We start from the raw sequence: 18045 nt of genomic DNA, 5'->3' as shown, positions 1-18045 counted from the left end.
TCAGAGGGAGTTAATTAGTGTGTCAGTGACTTAGTGAATTATTTAGTTAGTGAATTAGTGAATCATTGAATTAGTGAATTTGTGAGTAAAAGGGAGTTAATTAATTAGTGCATCAGTGAATTATTTAGTTATTGAATTAGTGAATGATTGTGAGTCAGAGTGAGTTAATTAATTAGTTAGTCAGTGACTTAGTGAATTATTTAGTTAGTGAATTAGTGAATCATTGAATTAGTGAATTTGTGAGTAAAAGGGAGTTAATTAATTAGTGCATCAGTGAATTATTTAGTTATTGAATTAGTGAATGATTGTGAGTCAGAGTGAGTTAATTAATTAGTCAGTGAGTTAGTGAGTTATTTAGTTAGCGAATTAGTGAGTTAGTGAGTTAATGAATTTGTGAGTCAGAGTGAGTTAATTAATTAATCTGTCAGTGATTTAGTGAACTAGTGAATTAATGAATTTATAGTGAATTAATTAATTTAATTTCTCTGTCGCAAAAACACAAGACGCGCAACTCACGTCTCGTGTCTGGAGGTCAGCGATTCTCTGGCTGTCTGGACGCTGTCGAAGACAAGAAAATAGATCACTGATCAGGACTGACCGGTGCAGAATATGGCGGGAAATATGACTTTCCTCAATTTAGTTGATCCTAAATTGAGCATGAGCCAGGAACATGATGCTGCAGCAAACAAGGCGAATACGATCTTAGCCAGAATTCGCATGAATTTATCGTTTCTACGCTGTCCTTAGGTCCAAAACGCAACGTCCAGCAAGACCGAAACGTTCCTCAACTAATGCCCGATCTATGTCCATTTATATATAATTAATTAATTATTCATTTATTCCATTGTTTGTTAGGACATACGCAAAACCTAGTTGCGGAACATATCGGTCTTCTCGGACGTCGCGTTTCGGACCGCGTAGAAACGATGTTTCTTTAATTACAAGCTAAGATGGTATTCGCCTCGTTTGCTGCAGCATCGAGTCCGAACTGTGCAAAAAATACCTGAATTTTTTGCAAAACTTCTTCCCAAAACTGCGCAAAATTTTATTTTGGATCGGTACCTCTCCGCATCACTTTCGTCGCTCGACTGGACTTCCTCAAGAGCGGCTTGCAAATCGGCGATGCGCCGGATCGAAGTCTCCAAATCCGCTTGAAGAGTTTGCCTCATAGCAGATAATTCGTCCACTTGTTTCTCCTTTTGGGTTGAAAACGAGGAGTATCACATTTTTACGGCGTGGGTTCGGACAATTATTATCATTATCGATGGACATTGGGAACAGAAAACGCAAAACGCAGATGAAAGAAAATTTCTATGTATTCCTGCATGGCAAAAAGATTCTATGCATTCCTGCATGGCAGAAGGATCCTATGTATTCCTGCATGGCAGAAGGAGGGTTGGACTATATGGCCCTTAGTAGTCCCTTCCGACTCTAGGATCCTATGTATTCCTGCATGGCAGAAGGATTCTCTGCAACCCTTAGTAGAGGGCCATATAGTAGAGGGACCTGATCCAGTCCAACCCCATTCTGCCATGCAGGAATACATAGAACCAGAGAACATAGCGTTGGAAGAGACACCAAGAAGGGCCCTGATTCAGTCAAACCCCAGTCTGCCATGCAGGAATACATAGAACCAGAGAACCATAGCGTTGGAAGAGACACCAAGAAGGGCCCTGATTCAGTCCAACCCCAGTCTGCCATGCAGGAATACATAGAACCAGAGAACCATAGTGTTGGAAGAGACACCAAGAAGGGCCCTGATCCAGTCCAACCCCAGTCTGCCATGCAGGAATACATAGAACCAGAGAACCATAGCATTGGAAGAGACACCAAGAAGGGCCCTGATCCAGTCCAACCACATTCTGCCATGCAGGAATACATAGAACCCTATTGCTGTCATGCAGGAATACACAGAACCTCTTTCTGTCATGCAGGAATACATAGAACCTCATTCTGCCATGCAGGAATACATAGAACCTCTTTCTGCTATGCAGGAATACATAGAACTTCATTCTGCCATGCAGGAATACATAGAACCGGAGAACCATAGAGTTGGAATAGACCCCAAGAAGGGCCCTGATCCAGTCCCAACCACATTCTGCCATGCAGGAATACACAGAACCCCTTTCTGCCATGCAGGAATACATAGAACCAGAGAACCATAGAGATGGAAGAGACCCCAAGAAGGGCCCTGATCCAGTCCCAACCACATTCTGCCATGCAGGAATACATAGAACCCCTTTCTGCCATGCAGGAATAGATAGAACCTCATTCTGCCATGCAGGAATACATAGAACCTCATTCTGCCACGCAGGAATACACAGAACCAGAGAACCATAGAGTTTTAAGGGACCCCAAGAAGGGCCCTGGTCCAGTCCGACCCAATTTCTGCCATGCAGGAACTCCCTATCGAAGCCTCCCCATCAACAAGATGGCCGCCCAGCCTCCGTTCCAGGATGGGCGTCTCCTTACCAGCTCCATGCGCCTCCGGTTGGCTTCCATCTCCCTCTCGGCCATCTCCTTCGCCTCGGCCTTCATCTCCTCCATCCGCATCCGGTAGTAACCCCCGTTCTCCTTCTCCTGCGCTTCGCCCTCTCTGGCCTTCTCCAGCTGCTCCCCCATTTTGAGGACGCTGTCGCGCAGGCGGAGGACCAGCACCTGCCGCAAAAAAGACGTTGACCATAGGGTTGCGCTGGAGGACCCAGGAATTCCTAGAGAGTCCATATTAATCAAATCCGCGGCGGTCCTTTACGTATCCAACGACTCCCTTCATCCCCTAATTTCCGCCCCTCTTTCACCTCGAAGCGCTTGATCTGGACGCTCTGGAACGCCATCTTGTTCTCCAAGTCGCGGATCAGGGCTTCCTGGCGAATGACGATGGACCGCTCAACCGTCGCTTGCTCCAAGTAGACCAACCGCGTCTGAGAGACCTGGAGCTGGGATCCGGGATTGAGAAAAACATAAATAAAGCAAATTATTATTATTACCACCCTCGGATTTGGGTTCCGCGTTCGAAGTCGTGCCGTTTGCGCAGATCGCGGTTCGTTTCTGCGCATTTCTCACCATTTTCCCATCTCTAGCGACCGCGGACGGCGTTTTCGCCACCTTCAGGTCGTTCCTTTAATTTAAATTTTAACTTAGTTTTCTATCGATCAATTCAGTTATTAATTGAAAGCCCGTTTTTGGGAGAACAGCAAGGTATAAAACCAATAATTAAGTATTTAATTTTGCCTCCGAATGTCGTTTCCCGCCACGTTCAGCCCAATTCGCGTCCGAAAAAAACGCGTTTTATTGAGCGTTGATAAAAAACCCAGCAAATTTCGATCGGACTAAGAAAATAATTACAATTTTCTCAGCACCAAAAATAGGATTTCTGTATAGATATATTGATATATCTATATATTGTAGTATATAGAAGGAGAAAATCATTGAAATTATTGATTGACTCATTCAAGAAAATTAGAGAATCTTTGCTTCATTGCTTGGCAGAAAAATTTCAATTTTGGTGCTTTTTTGCGCTCTCCACGCAAAAAATGTGCACAAATATATTCCAAATAGTGAATATTCTGCCTATAATGTTCTTTATTCAAGTGACTTTCTTTCGGAAGCAAAGATTTCATCAAAACGATTTCTTAACTCCTTCAATAAAATAAGAACATCGTTAAATTTTTGGTCAGCAGAGGGATTTATATTTTTGTTCTATTTATATCTGGAGAATAAATGTCGTTCTCAATGGGAATCAGATGCGATGAGTTCTCTTTGGGCTTTATTTTGGGGATAAAAACAGCAATTTCATTTTTGAATTGATCCCGGAGGAATCGTTGGATCAAATCCTTTAAAGCATAAAATGCACGCACAGTTTTTGCATGAGAAATATGGCAAAAACGGTAATCCTAAATCACCATTTCCCGCAATTTAATGTTGTTAAATGTGTCTCTTTGCGCATTCGTAAATGTTTCGGAGGCTCAAAAATGACGTGGATTGGCTTACTTTCTCTTGCAAGCCGTGCTTCTCTTTCTTCGCTTCCTCCAACTGCACCTGAAGCTCTTGGATATGAGCGATGTCTTTTGCGGACTGCGGAAAAAACGACGCACAACATTATGCAAAGTTTGCACAATATGCAGGAATACATAGGATCCGTCTGCCATGTAGGAATACATAGGATCCTTCTGCCGTGCAGGAATACATAGGATCCTTCTGCCATGCAGGAATACATAGGATCCTTCTGCCGTGCAGGAATACATAGGATCCTTCTGCCATGCAGGAATACATATGATCCTTCTGCCATGAAGGAATACACAGAACCCCATTCTGCCATGCTGGAATACATAGGATCCTTCTGCCATGCAGGAATACATAGAATGAGCCTCACCTGGGCAATCAAAGCTTTGTGTTTCTCCATCAATTCGTTCAAATCCTCCTGATCTTCGTCGATGCATTTTAGGAGGTCTGCTTTTTCGTGTTGGATTTGATAGAGCTGCTCATCCACCTGAGAAGAAGGCAACAACTTTAATTAAGAAATGTATTAATTAATCTTATTATCATGGTCCAATCAGATCTGTACCAAAGTTTTAATCGGTCCAGCGTGAAGAGCGTCAATCTGCAAATATTATTTGTTTATTTAATATTAATATATTATAATATAATGTTATTTATTATATTACATTAATGAAATTATATTATTATATATTTATATATATATTATTTATTATTCCTATAGTATAATATTATTTATTATATTAATGTAATTAAAGTACATTAATTATATATTTATATTTTACATTATTATTTTTGTTTTATTTATTATAATTAATTATACTATTTATGTATTTATATTTAATTAATTTATATATTTCATTTAAATTAAAATATTATTTATATTTATTTATTTATTATATATTATTTATTTAAAATATTTATATAGTTATATTTTTATTTATTATTTACATAATAAAATGTGATTTTATTTATTTCACTAAATGAATTATTTATCTACTTTTGTTATATTTATATTTATTTAAATAATAGTGTAGAATACTATTTATCATTTTAAATTAATTGACATATTATTTATATATTATTTTATTTATTTGTTATTTCTATAGTATATTTGTTATATTAAAATAATCAAATCATTATATATATATATGTTATATATTATTTATTATATTAATTAAATATTATATATATTATTTATTTATCATATAATTATTATATTAAATTAATTAGTGATGTATATATTTATATTATTTATTATATAGTATTACTATATTAAATTAATTAAATTAGTGTATGTATTTATTAACTATATAATATTATTATAATAAATTAATTAAATTATATGTATATATTATTTATTACATAATATTATTATATTAAATTAATTAAATTATGTATGTATTTATTAACTATATTATTATATTAAATTAATTAAATTAAATGATGTATATATTTATATTATTTATTATATAATATTATTATATTACATTACATACATAATTTCATTAATTATATAATATTATTTATGATATTAAATTAATTAAATGATGTATATTTATATTATTTATTATATAATATTATTATATTAAATTAATTAAATTAAATGATTTATATATTATTTATTTACTATATTAATTAAATTAAATGATGTATATGTTTATACGATTTATTAATTAATTATATATTATATAATACATAATTATATAAAACTTATATAATAATATTATTTATTATATTAACATTATTTGCATTATTGGACCCTGGCAATTAAAGCGGCATCTAATTAATTAATCGCAAAGGGCCGCAAGTCCTACCAAATTCTTGTTCCGGATGACGTTCTCCAGTTCGGTTTGGAGGCTTTCCAACTCCAAAGCCAGCGTCTTTTGGGATTTCTGAGCCTCCGAATATCGTGACGCGGCCTCTTCCCACTGACAGAAAGGAAAGAATATTAATTAAAATTAAATTAATTAATTAAATTTGTAGCCCAAACCACTTTCTGCCATGCTGGAATACAAAGAATTTTTTCTGCCATGCAGGAATACATAGAATCCTTCTGCCATGCAGGAATACAGAGAACACTTTTTCTATGCTACAAAGCTTTCGGTTACAGACAGGAGGAAGTGTTGAGGTTCCCTAATTAAAGCAATTAGTTTAAATAGATCTTTTCTCCGTCTCGCATCTCCACCGCAACGCGACTAATTAGACCGCGTTTTCGCGCCTACCTAGTCGCAATTACTACTACGCTCCGAGGTTTTTTCCCTCCCCTCCTTTCTGCATCTGTTCTCAGAAGGAAAGGAGGAAAAAAAAGGGAGGGGAACACTAACTGACCGCCCTCGGACCACTAACTGACCGCTAAGCTTGGTCCCTCACCTGGCCTTGGTCTTAGATGCCCTGGGACCACTAACGGACCACTAAGCTTGGTCCCTCTCCTGGTTTTGGTCCTAAAGGTGCTTGACCACTAAGCTTGGTCCCTCACCTGGCCTTGGTCTTAGATGCCCTCGGACAACTAACTGACCACTAAGCTTGGTCCCTCACCTGGCCTTGGTCCCAGATGCCCTTGGACCACTAACTGACCGCTAAGCTTGGTCCCTCACATGGCCTTGGTCCCAGATGCCCTCGGACCACTAACTGACTGCTAAGCTTGGTCCCTCACCTGGCCTTGGTACTAGATGCCCTCGGACCACTAACTGACCACTAAGCTTGGTCCCTCGCCTGGCCTTGGTCCTAGATGCCCTCAAACCACTAACTGACCACTAAGCTTGGTCCCTTGCCTGGCCTTGGTCCCAGACACCCTCGGACCACTAACTGACCACTAAGCCATTGAGGGAGAGAACAGGCTGGCCCAACGTCATCAGGGGCTAGCCTGAAGACTGAGTGCCCTCCCTCCATAACTGTCATCTTTCGGCCGTTGAGGGAGAGAACAGGCTGGCCCAGCGTCATCAGGGGCTAGCCTGAAGACTGAGTGCCCTCCCTCCATAACTGTCATCTTTCGGCCGTTGAGGGAGAGAACAGGCTGGCCCAACGTCATCAGGGGCTAGCCTGAAGACTGAGTGCCCTCCCTCCATAACTGTCATCTTTCGGCCGTTGAGGGAGAGAACAGGCTGGCCCAGCGTCATCAGGGGCTAGCCTGAAGACTGAGTGCCCTCCCTCCACAACTGTCATCTTTCGGCCGTTGAGGGAGAGAACAGGCTGGCCCAGCGTCATCAGGGGCTGGCCTGAAGACTGAGTGCCCTCCCTCCACAACTGTCATCTTTCGGCCGTTGAGGGAGAGAACAGGCTGGCCCAGCGTCATCAGGGGCTGGCCTGAAGACTGAGTGCCCTCCCTCCACAACTGTCATCTTTCGGCCGTTGAGGGAGAGAACAGGCTGGCCCAGCGTCATCAGGGGCTGGCCTGAAGACTGAGTGCCCTCCCTCCACAACTGTCATCTTTCGGCCGTTGAGGGAGAGAACAGGCTGGCCCAGCGTCATCAGGGGCTGGCCTGAAGACTGAGTGCCCTCCCTCCACAACTGTCATCTTTCGGCCGTTGAGGGAGAGAACAGGCTGGCCCAACGTCATCAGGGGCTAGCCTGAAGACTGAGTGCCCTCCCTCCACAACTGTCATCTTTCGGCCGTTGAGGGAGAGAACAGGCTGGCCCAACGTCATCAGGGGCTAGCCTGAAGACTGAGTGCCCTCCCTCCACAACTGTCATCTTTCGGCCGTTGAGGGAGAGAACAGGCTGGCCCAGCGTCATCAGGGGCTAGCCTGAAGACTGAGTGCCCTCCCTCCATAACTGTCATCTTTCGGCCGTTGAGGGAGAGAACAGGCTGGCCCAGCGTCATCAGGGGCTAGCCTGAAGATACAGTGTATCTTAATTGTAGATTTTTCTTGTACTGTTTTATAATTTTCTTGTACACCGCTATGATCTATTTGGAATAGCGGTTTATAAATAAAACATATTATTATTATTATTATTATTATTATTATTAAGCTTGGTGCCTCGCCTGGCCTTGGTCCTAGATGCCCTCGGTCACTCAACTGACCGCTATGCTTGGTCACTCACCTGCGTCCGGAGCTTCTCTAGCTCCTCTTTGGCCGCCAACAGACCTGACTCAGACCCCGAAGTCTCCAGGAGGAGCTGGACGTCGGCCAGGAGAGCGTGGTTCCTCTTCAGGTCGCGCCGCAGACGCTTCTCGACGTCGAAATCGCGGTGGCCGATCTGGCACAAAAAAACGAGACCGAGGGGTGTCATTTTCCGACCCATGAGGAAGCGGCCGTTTTAGGTTTTGTTTAAAAATACGAACCCAGGTCTGCTTCCTGCGCGGGAAAAGTGAGTGACGGAGGAGTTACTCCTTACTTGCTCACAGAGAGTAGCGATGAGGCCTTCCAAGTCGCGCTTTTCGTTGAGGATCCGCCGTTTTTCTTCCGCCTCTTGTTCGCACTGCGTCTCCAGCTGGCGAAGCTGCGAAAAACGAGCACACGCGCAAAAATGGATGGATTCAAGGACATGTCCAGAGGTCCACCCAAGCGGTCAAGCCCAACTCCCTTGTATGTATTTGGATCAATTCAGGGACCTATAGATGGACACTGAGGGACATGTCCAGATGTCCACCCAAGAGCTCAAGCCCAATGCCCCTTGCTTGGGTTTGGATGGATTCAAGGACATGTCCAGATGTCCACTCAAGCGGACAAGCCCAATCCCTTTGGTTAGGTTTGAGTCGATTCAGGCACCAAAGATGAGTTGGATGGTCATGTCCAGATGTCCACCCAAGCGGTCAAGCCCAAAGCCCCTTGGTTTGGTTTGGACGGATTCAAAGACATGTCCAGATGTCCACCCAAGCGGTCAAGCCCAATCCCTTTCATTGGGTTTGGGTCAATTCGGGGACCATAGATGGAGTTGAAGGGACATGTACAGATGTCCACTCAAGTGGTCAAGCCCAATCCCCTTGTATGTGTTGGATCGATTCAGAGACCTATAGATGGAGGGACATGTCCAGATGTCCACTCAAGCGGTCAAGCCCAATCCCCCATGGTAGGGTTTGGATGGATTCAAGGATATGTCCAGTTGTCCACCCAAGTGGTCAAGCCCAATACTTTTAATTAGGTTTGGGTCAATTTGGGGACCATAGATGTACTTGGAGGGACATGTCCAGTTGTCCACCCAAGCGGTCAAGCCCATTTTGTCCTTTACCCGTTTCTGGCAGGACTGGCTGACGTCCTCCAACTCGTCCTCTTTGTCCTCCATTTCCTTCAGGTGGAGCTGCCTCATCCTCTCGATTTCCAATTCGAGCCTCAAGTGAAGCTGAAAAACCCCAAAGGAGTGGACCGTCAAACCCGACGCGACGGCCCTGCGAGGGAGGACGGGCGGTCAAGGGGTCCGAGACCCATCGTCCACTCACTTGCTCCAGCCGCTCGACGCTCTCTGCTTGGAGGGTCAGCTCTTCCCGCTGCTTGGAGGAACTGTCCTCCAAGTCCCAGAGCTTCTTTCGGAGGACGGCCACCGCGTCCGGATCCGGAACTTCGGACAAACCAAGCTCCTTCAGCCGGGCGTCTAGAACCTCGATCCGCTGCTTCAAGTGTGAATTCTCCAATTCTTTTTGCTGAGAGAAGGGAATAAATAAAGGAATGCGGGACGAAATGAAAATTAAGAGGTTTTGCAATTAAAATATATTTTAATATTTTAATATATTTTGCAATTAAATATATTTAATATTTTTAAAAATATTCTTATTTTATATTTTATATTATTTTGTTTTTAATATTTTTAAAAACATTATTTATTTTATATTATTTTATTTTTTTAATAATTCAAAAATATTAACATTTTATATTTTAATGTTTTTTTAAAATGTTATTTTATATTTGATATTATTGTATATTTTTAACATTTTTAAAATATTATTATTTTTATGTTTTATATATTTAAATGTCTTTTAAAATATTATTATTTTATAATTTAATTATGTTATATTTTTAATACTTTTAAAAATATTATTAACATTTTATATTTTGATGTTTTTAAAAATATTATTTTATATTTGATATTATTGTATTTTATATTTTTAAAATATTATTATTTTGTATTTTATATACATAAATGTATTTTAAAACATGATTTTATTATTTACTATTTATATTTTTTCTATTTTAATATTTTAATAAATATTATTTTATATTATTTTATATTTTATACTTTAAAAAATATTATTATTTTATACTTTGTATTATTTTACATTTTAATATACAAAAAATATTATTATATTATATTAATATTTTTATTTTTAAAATATTATTATTTTATATGATTTTATATTTTTAACATTTTTAAAATATTACTATTTAAAAATCATTTTATATTTTATTTTTAATGTATTTTAATTTTTTTTCATTTTTTAATATTTTATATTATTTTATATTTTAATAATAATACTAATAATATTTTAAAAAATAATAATTTAATTTGGGACCGACCTCTAAATTTTGTTGCATCGTCCCCAGATTGAATTGGAGGACCGTGTTCTCGTGTGTCATTTTCTCCCGGAGACTTTTCTCAAATGCCGATTCTCCCAAAGCTTTCGCCAACTGCAGGTCGAACCTATGGCATCATTTTATTTTGCATTAAATAAATAATAATAAATAATAAATATATAAATAAATAATAAAAATAATTAATAATAATTAATTTTATTTTCCATTGTGCAAATAAATAAATAACAAACAAATAAATAAATAATACAAACAATATCGCACGGGGAAAAAAAATAATGCAAAATCCCATAATTTTTCATTGTGCAAAAAAAAAATCCCAATTTTTTTACGGTGCAAAAAATCTCAATTGTTAATAGTGCAAAATAATAATAATAATATTAATATTAATAATAATAGCAATATTCGCATTGTGCAAAAAAAAATCCCAATTTTTCATTAAATATTCATTTTCAATAATTATAATAATAGTAATAATAGCAATTTTTTCCACTGTGCAAAAATCCCAATTTTTCATCATGTTTAATAATAATAATAATAATAATAACAATAGAAATTTTTCCATTGTGCAAAATTATCTCAATTTTTCATTATGTAAGTATAATAATAATAATAATAATATCATTTTTTCATCGTGCAAAAAAAATCCAATTTTTTATCATGCAATAATAACAGCAATTTTTCCAATGTGCAAAAAAATCCCATTCCATCATGTTATAATAATATTATTATTAATAATAATGATAGCAATTTTTAATTGTGCAAAATAATAATAATAATAATAATAATAATAATAATAATAATAGCATAATGCAATATATGTGTGTGTATATATATATATATATATATATATAATTTTTCATTGTGCAAAAAATAACAATTTTTAATTGTGCAAAATAATAATAATAATAATAACAACAACAACAACAACAACAACAACATAATGCATATAAGTATATGGAGGAACTGACTTCTTCTGCTTCTTCTCCATTTCGTGGGTCCTGCTTTGCTGGTTCTCCATCGAGAGCCGGGCGTCCTCCAAGTCGGAGGACAGGCGCTTGCACTTGCGCTTCAGCTGCTGCGCCGTGCACCGTGCGGATTCAAAGGACACCTGCACTTCGCTCAGCTGCGGAAGAAAGGGAGAGAGAGAGAGGGAGGGAGAAACAGACTCCGAGGGAAGAGATAGATAGATAGATAAGAGAAAGAGTGATGAGAGAGAGAGATAGTGGTAGATAGGTAAGATACAGTGATAGATAGATAGATAGATAGATAGATAGATAGATAGATAGGAGATATGATATAGATAGAGATACAGAGATAGATAGATAGATAGATAGATAGATAGATAGATAGATAGATACAAAGAGGGATAGATAGATAGAGAGAAATAGAGATACAGAGAGATAGATAGATGATAGAGTGATAGTGGTTGGTTGCATTAGAGACCTCTGGAACTACAAATCCCAGAATGCCGCAGCACAGGGCCCCACCTTCTGCTCCGCCTCCTTCTTGGCCGCTTGCTCTGCCTCCAGGTGATCCTCTGTTTGCGCCATCCTTTTCCGAAGTAACGCAATCTCTGTCTGCATGCAGACCAGCGCTGTCCGCCATTCTTCCTTGCCTGGCAATACGGGGCGAAAATGAAATAGGAGGGATTGTTATTATTATTACGGGAGGAATTCGAACCTGGATCCCAAGACGAATTCAAATTTGCAATTAAATTAATTTTGCACGTTAATTAAACAATCGCACGAAATTGTGACGCAAAATCATTAATCGCTAATAAATTCATTAAATGTGCGATTATTTGCAATTAATTCAATGATTAATTAATTTTCGGGTCGTGACCTTTGCAATGACCTTCGTTGCTCATGCAAAAAAAACAACAACCGGGGCGTTTGATTTTTGCGTCCGCCGCGTCAACTCCGTTTCGACAGATCTGGAACGACAACCCTCCAGGGTGGCTTTTTAAACACAAAGATGCACAAGACACGAATCGGATATGACAACGGAGCGTACGAAAACGCCAGCAAAGAGCAAGAGGAAAAGGATTATAGGGTGACATGCAGGAATACATAGAATTATATAGAATGACATGCAGGAATACATAGAGTATTAAAGATGGAAGGGGCTACTAAGGGTAATATTGTCCAACCCACTTTCTGCCATGCAGGAATACATAGGACCCTTCCTACCGTTCCCAGAGTCCCGGGTTCCAATCTCGCGCAGTCGGAGCTGCTCCTGGCTTTCCTCCAGCTGTTTCTCGACCGCCTCAAGTTTCTTCTGGAGTTCGTCATGCTTGCTCTGCCATGCAGGAATACATGGGATTCTAACCTCAACAATCGACCCAGAATTGCATTGGCCTTTTTCGCCGCAGCACCACAATGCTGGGCTGGCGTTCAGTTTGTGGTCTGAGCCACTGTTATCACACACCGCACAAACTTTCTTCTTCTTCCCTTACCTGTAGTTCTCGGATCTCTCTCATCCCTCGCAGGCGTTCGGCGCGTTCACCGTCCAAAATGCGGCAGGCGGCTTCACTTTTCAGCCGTTCATCTGAGAGCTCCGTCATGAGATCAATAGTCTGTGGATAGAAGAGTTAGAAAAGATACTTCCGACTCTAGTGTCCTATGTATTCCTGCATGGCAGAAGGATGGTTGGACTCTATGGCCCTTAGTAGTCCCTTCTGACTCTAGGATCCTGCATGTAACCCTATAAAATCCTATGTATTCCTGCATGTAACCCTATAAAATCCTATGTATTCCTGCATGTAACCCTATATAATTCTATGTAGTCCTGCATGTAACCCTATAAAATCCTATATATTCCTGCATTTAACTCTATAATTCTATGTATTCCTGCATGTAACCCTATAGAATTCTAGGTATTCCTGCATGTGACTCTAGTGTTGTATGTATTCCTGCATGTAACCCTATAATATTCTATGTATTCTTGCATGGAAAATGGACCGTCTCCCGATAGTAAACGCAGAGTAGCAACAAAAGGTTTATGTTCCTCACCTTGGTTTCCAGCGATTCCACGTTTCGGTGCAGTTCTTGCCGCGAAAGCTCCGAATTTTCAAGCTTTTTCCTCAGTGTTGCGAGTTCCTCCTATTTGTAAACAGGAAACAAATATTTAAAAACCAATTCCTAAAATTTGCAAGAATTTGAAAATTTCATTGAAAATTTCTAATTCTCAAAATGAAATTTCCAGCATTGACTTTCAAATTTTCATTAAAATTTCTGATTCCCCAAAAATTTTAATTAAAATTCAATTCCCCCAAATTTTGAGCGAATTTACTTAGTACCTCTTTGGCCCAAAGCTGGCCTTCTGAGACGCTGGCGGTCAGCAGCGGCCGAATCCGGCCCATCAGTGTCCACCAGGCCCAGGTCTTGACCCTTTGGAAGACCACCAGGTTCTTCTGGATGCACCGGACGGCCAAACGCTGGACCTGAAACCGAGACGTAAAACTCATCATCCACAGGTCATCTCTGCTTTTGACCAGCTGGTGACCATCCACTGACCACCCATAAATTCTCCTGGGGATGATAGGACCCATCAACTCAAGGTCTAGGAAGACCATCAACCCCCATCCCTTGACGTCCATATATTTTGCTAGGGATGATGGGACTCATCATCAAAAGACTTGGGATGATATCTTCTAGTGAAGACCATCCTGGGGATGATGGGACCCTATCCCCCAATTGCATCGTGGGATGGATTCACCTTCAGTTCCTTGTACTTCTGGCGGGAGAGGAAGCCCTTGCAAGCCGCTTGGAGCAGCGACAGGTTCGGGGCGGCCATCTTCTGCCTCTGCTTCTCCAGCCTTTGGAGGATGCCGGACTTCAGGAAGACCTGCGGAGTGGACAAAGGGACGGACGGATGGACAGAGTGACCGACGACGTCCGCCACCATCCTGGAAAACCAGGGGGGCTATCCCTGACCCCCCAAAATTGTCCGTACCTGGCTGCGTCCGACCGCGACGCTCTTCTTTTCCAGGTCCAAAGCACGGAAGAGTTCCTCTAAAGCCTATGGAAGGAAAGGGTTGGACTTTATGACCCTTAGTAGTCCCTTCTGACTCTAGGATCCTATGTATTCCCCTTACTACGTACCTTATTCTCGTCCGTCGCTTCGTATGCCGAGGTGTACTTCTTCATCACCGGTTGCGCCAGGATCTGGAAGCGCCGCCGGAACTGCGTCAGTGCCATCCGGTCCGCGTAACCTGCATGGGACGGATTTCCGAGGATGAGAGGACAGAAGTTGGATTGGTTGGGCCAACGGTTGGGTCTCTACCCAACTAGAGTAGAGACCCAACCATTGAATCCATGGGACTTACTACTCAATCGTTGAGTCAATAGTTGAGTCAATGGTTGCGTCTCTACTCTGCCCAACTAGAGTAGAGACCTAACCATTGAATCCATGGGTTTATCTATGGGTTGGACCCTCCATCCAACCATTGAGTCAATGGTTGAGTCAATGGTTGGGTCAATGGTTGAGTCAACGGTTGGGTCTCTACTCTACCGAACTGGAGTAGAGACCCAACCATTGAATCAATGGGATTTATCTATGGGTTGGACCCTTCATTCGACCATTGAGTCAATGGTTGAGTCAACGAGACCCAACCATTGAACCCATGGGATTTATCTATGGGTTGGGCTCCCTACTCAACCACTGAGTCAATGGTTGGGTCAATGGTTGGGTCTCTACTCTACCCAACTAGAGTAGAAACCCAACCACTGAACCCATGGGATTTATCTATGGGTTGGGCTCCCCATCCAGCCATTGAGTCAATGGTTGGGTCAACGGTTGGGTCTCTACTCTACCCAACTAGTCTAGAGACCCAACCATTGAACCCATTGGGTTTATCTATGGGTTGGACCCTCCATCCAACCACTGAGTCAATGGTTGAGTCAACGGTTGGGTCTCTACCCAACTAGACTAGAGACCCAACCATTGAACCCATGGGACTTACTTATGGGTTGGACTCCCTACTCAACTACTGAGTCAACGGTTGGGTCTCTACCCAACTGGAGTAGAGACCCAACCATTGAATCAATGTGATTTATCTATGGTTTGGACCCTACATTCAACCATTGAGGCAATGGTTGAGTCAACGGTTGGGTCAATGGTTGAGTCAAAGGTTGGGTCAATGGTTGGGTCAATGGTTCAGTCAATGGTTGGGTCAATGGTTGAATCAACAGTTGGGTCTACGGTTGGGTCAATGGTTGAGTCAACAGTTGGGTCAACAGTTGGGTCAATGGTTGAGTCAACAGTTGGGTCAACGGTTGGTTCAACAGTTGGGTCAACAGTTGGGTCTCCACTCTACCCAACAAGAGTAGAGACGCAACCATTGAATCCATGGGATTTACTTATGGGTTGGACGCTCCATCCAACCATTGAGATAATGGGTCTGTACTCCAGTTGGATTTAGTTGACCATCACCGTCCAACCGTTCGGTCATGGAATCTACTCCAGTTTGGGACTGACCAAGCCACAGAGGCCCATACCCTTCATCTGACCCCAAGGCCCATCCTCACCGATCCTATGCAACCGCAAGGCGTCCAGGATTTGTCCTCCGGAGAGCTGAGCGCGCAGGGATGGGATGTCCCATGCTCCTGGATCTCCTTCTCGGTGGAGGGACGTCTCCTCCATTTTGTCTGCCTCCATTTTGGGAAGTAGGCAATGGACGAAATGGATCTGGGTACGCTTCACCAGATTGGCGATGGCATCCTAGGAAAAGAAAAGAAGCGCAAGAGAAGGACATAGAGTTTGGTTCCTAGAGCTGACCGTTGACCGCATCCAGAGGAGGGTGGCGCAAACGGTCACTCTCTCGGACCTCTGTAGTTTTGGTCAGACGGTTAGCGCCTTCAAAGGCGACAAATCTGAAAGGTAGACAGCGATAGAAGATATGTAGATAGATAGATAGATAGTTAGATAGATAGATAGATAGATGGATGAGAGAGAGAGACAGAAAGAGCTTGATAGTGATAGATAGATAGAGTGATAGAGACAACAGATAGATAGATAGATAGATAGATAGATAGATAGAGATAGATACAATAGATAGATAGGTAGGTAGGTAGGTAGATAGATTAGATAGATAAAATAGATTACATAGATAGAGTGATAGATTGGATAGCTGGATAAAATAGATTAGACAGATAGAGTGATAGATAGATAGATAGATAGATAGATAGATAGATAGATAGATAATATAGATTAGAGAGAGAGAGAGAGAAGATAGGGTTATAGATTAGATGGATGGATAGATAGAGTGATGGATAGATAGATAGATAGATAGATAGATAGATAGATAGATAGGGTGAATGATAGAGAGAGAGAGAGAGAGAGAGAGTGATGGATGGATGGATGGATGGATGGATAGATAGAGTGAATGAGAGATGGATGGATGGATAGATAGATAGATAGATAGAGAGAGAGAGATAGGGTTACAGCATGATAGATAGATGGATAGATAGACAGATAAATAGAGTGATGGATAGATAAGAGTGATGGATGGATAGATAGATAGATAGATAGATAGATAGATAGATAGATAGATAGATAGAGTGATGGATAGAGTGATGGATAGGGTTATAGATTGGATGGATGGATGGATGGATGGATGGATGGATGGATGGATAGATAGAGATAGGGTTACAGCGTGATAGATAGATGGATAGATAGACAAATAGATAGATAGAGTGATGGATGGCTGGCTGGCTAGATAGATAGATAGATAGATAGATAGATAGATAGATAGAGTAAATGATAGAAATAGATAGAGTGATGGATGGATGGATGGAGTGATGGATAGATAGATAGAGTGAATGAGAGATGGATAGATAGATGGATGGATGGATGGATGGATAGATAGATAGACAGACAGACAGACAGACAGATAAATAGAGTGATGGATAGGGTTATAGATTAGATGGATAGATGGATGGATGGATGGATGGATGGATGGATGGATGGATAGATAGATAGATAAATAGAGATAGGATTACAGCGTGATAGATAGATAGATGGATAGATAGACAAATAGATAAATAGATGGATAGATAGATAGATAGATAGATAGATAGATAGATAGATAGATAGAGATAGAGAGATATGTTCAACATCTTCAGAGGCGACAAATCTGATCCCTCCCAAAAATTTTTTTGTTACTGACCATTTGGAGCTTGATTTGGGCGCAGACGGACTTCTTCTTGGCGGCGGCGAACCCCGTGGCGAAGGTCTTGCGTACGCACCCGATGCGCTGCAAGGCCTGCTGGGAGCTCCCTTCCAGTCCGGCCACCGAGCGGCAAATGAGGGGGACCTTGGAGCGGCCCCCGAAAAGCCCCTTTACAGCCTCTCTGTTCACATGAGGGATGCGAAGGGTAAGCCGTTAACATTAATGAATGCTAAGCAGGGTCGGACCTGGACGGCCCTTGGATGGGAGACCGCCAATGGAGGAAAATCATGGAAAGATGTAGGTGAGGGGCTTACATTTGTGACTGTTGCAAGACCTGGACAGCATTTTCAGCCGAAAGGTTCCACTTGGCCTTGCCGACCCATCCGTCAGCGTCGTAGCGGACAGCAT

General features: G+C 41.1%; 1 protein-coding gene across 2 annotated transcripts in view; it reads right to left on the bottom strand.

Annotated features, from left to right (window-relative positions):
- Nucleotides 1–18045, bottom strand: part of LOC149290128 (unconventional myosin-XVIIIb-like) — a 45014-nt gene that overhangs the window by 7482 nt on the left and 19487 nt on the right. For both annotated transcript variants that reach the window (XM_089489997.1, XM_089489998.1), the window contains exons 18-41: nucleotides 17952–18045; nucleotides 17635–17818; nucleotides 15995–16187; nucleotides 14570–14679; nucleotides 14421–14486; nucleotides 14184–14312; nucleotides 13765–13908; nucleotides 13478–13567; nucleotides 12922–13041; nucleotides 12656–12764; nucleotides 11954–12081; nucleotides 11435–11589; nucleotides 10449–10572; nucleotides 9377–9577; nucleotides 9169–9279; nucleotides 8335–8439; nucleotides 8041–8196; nucleotides 5814–5927; nucleotides 4373–4489; nucleotides 3991–4074; nucleotides 2799–2936; nucleotides 2473–2658; nucleotides 1063–1196; nucleotides 517–558 (exon numbers count right to left, since the gene is read on the bottom strand). The exon at nucleotides 17952–18045 is cut by the window's right edge and continues 66 nt beyond it. In XM_089489997.1, the coding sequence (XP_089346123.1) occupies nucleotides 517–558; nucleotides 1063–1196; nucleotides 2473–2658; nucleotides 2799–2936; nucleotides 3991–4074; nucleotides 4373–4489; nucleotides 5814–5927; nucleotides 8041–8196; nucleotides 8335–8439; nucleotides 9169–9279; nucleotides 9377–9577; nucleotides 10449–10572; nucleotides 11435–11589; nucleotides 11954–12081; nucleotides 12656–12764; nucleotides 12922–13041; nucleotides 13478–13567; nucleotides 13765–13908; nucleotides 14184–14312; nucleotides 14421–14486; nucleotides 14570–14679; nucleotides 15995–16187; nucleotides 17635–17818; nucleotides 17952–18045 (3034 nt within the window). The remainder of the gene's footprint in view (nucleotides 1–516; nucleotides 559–1062; nucleotides 1197–2472; nucleotides 2659–2798; nucleotides 2937–3990; nucleotides 4075–4372; nucleotides 4490–5813; nucleotides 5928–8040; nucleotides 8197–8334; nucleotides 8440–9168; nucleotides 9280–9376; nucleotides 9578–10448; nucleotides 10573–11434; nucleotides 11590–11953; nucleotides 12082–12655; nucleotides 12765–12921; nucleotides 13042–13477; nucleotides 13568–13764; nucleotides 13909–14183; nucleotides 14313–14420; nucleotides 14487–14569; nucleotides 14680–15994; nucleotides 16188–17634; nucleotides 17819–17951) is intronic.

Source organism: Sceloporus occidentalis, unplaced genomic scaffold (assembly GCF_023333645.1).
Source record: "Sceloporus occidentalis isolate IW3139 unplaced genomic scaffold, rSceOcc1.0.p SCAF_41, whole genome shotgun sequence".
NCBI classification, from domain to species: domain Eukaryota; kingdom Metazoa; phylum Chordata; class Lepidosauria; order Squamata; family Phrynosomatidae; genus Sceloporus; species Sceloporus occidentalis.
The sequence above is the reverse complement of the archived record's forward strand: the minus strand, read 5'-3'. Positions and strand labels throughout refer to the sequence as shown.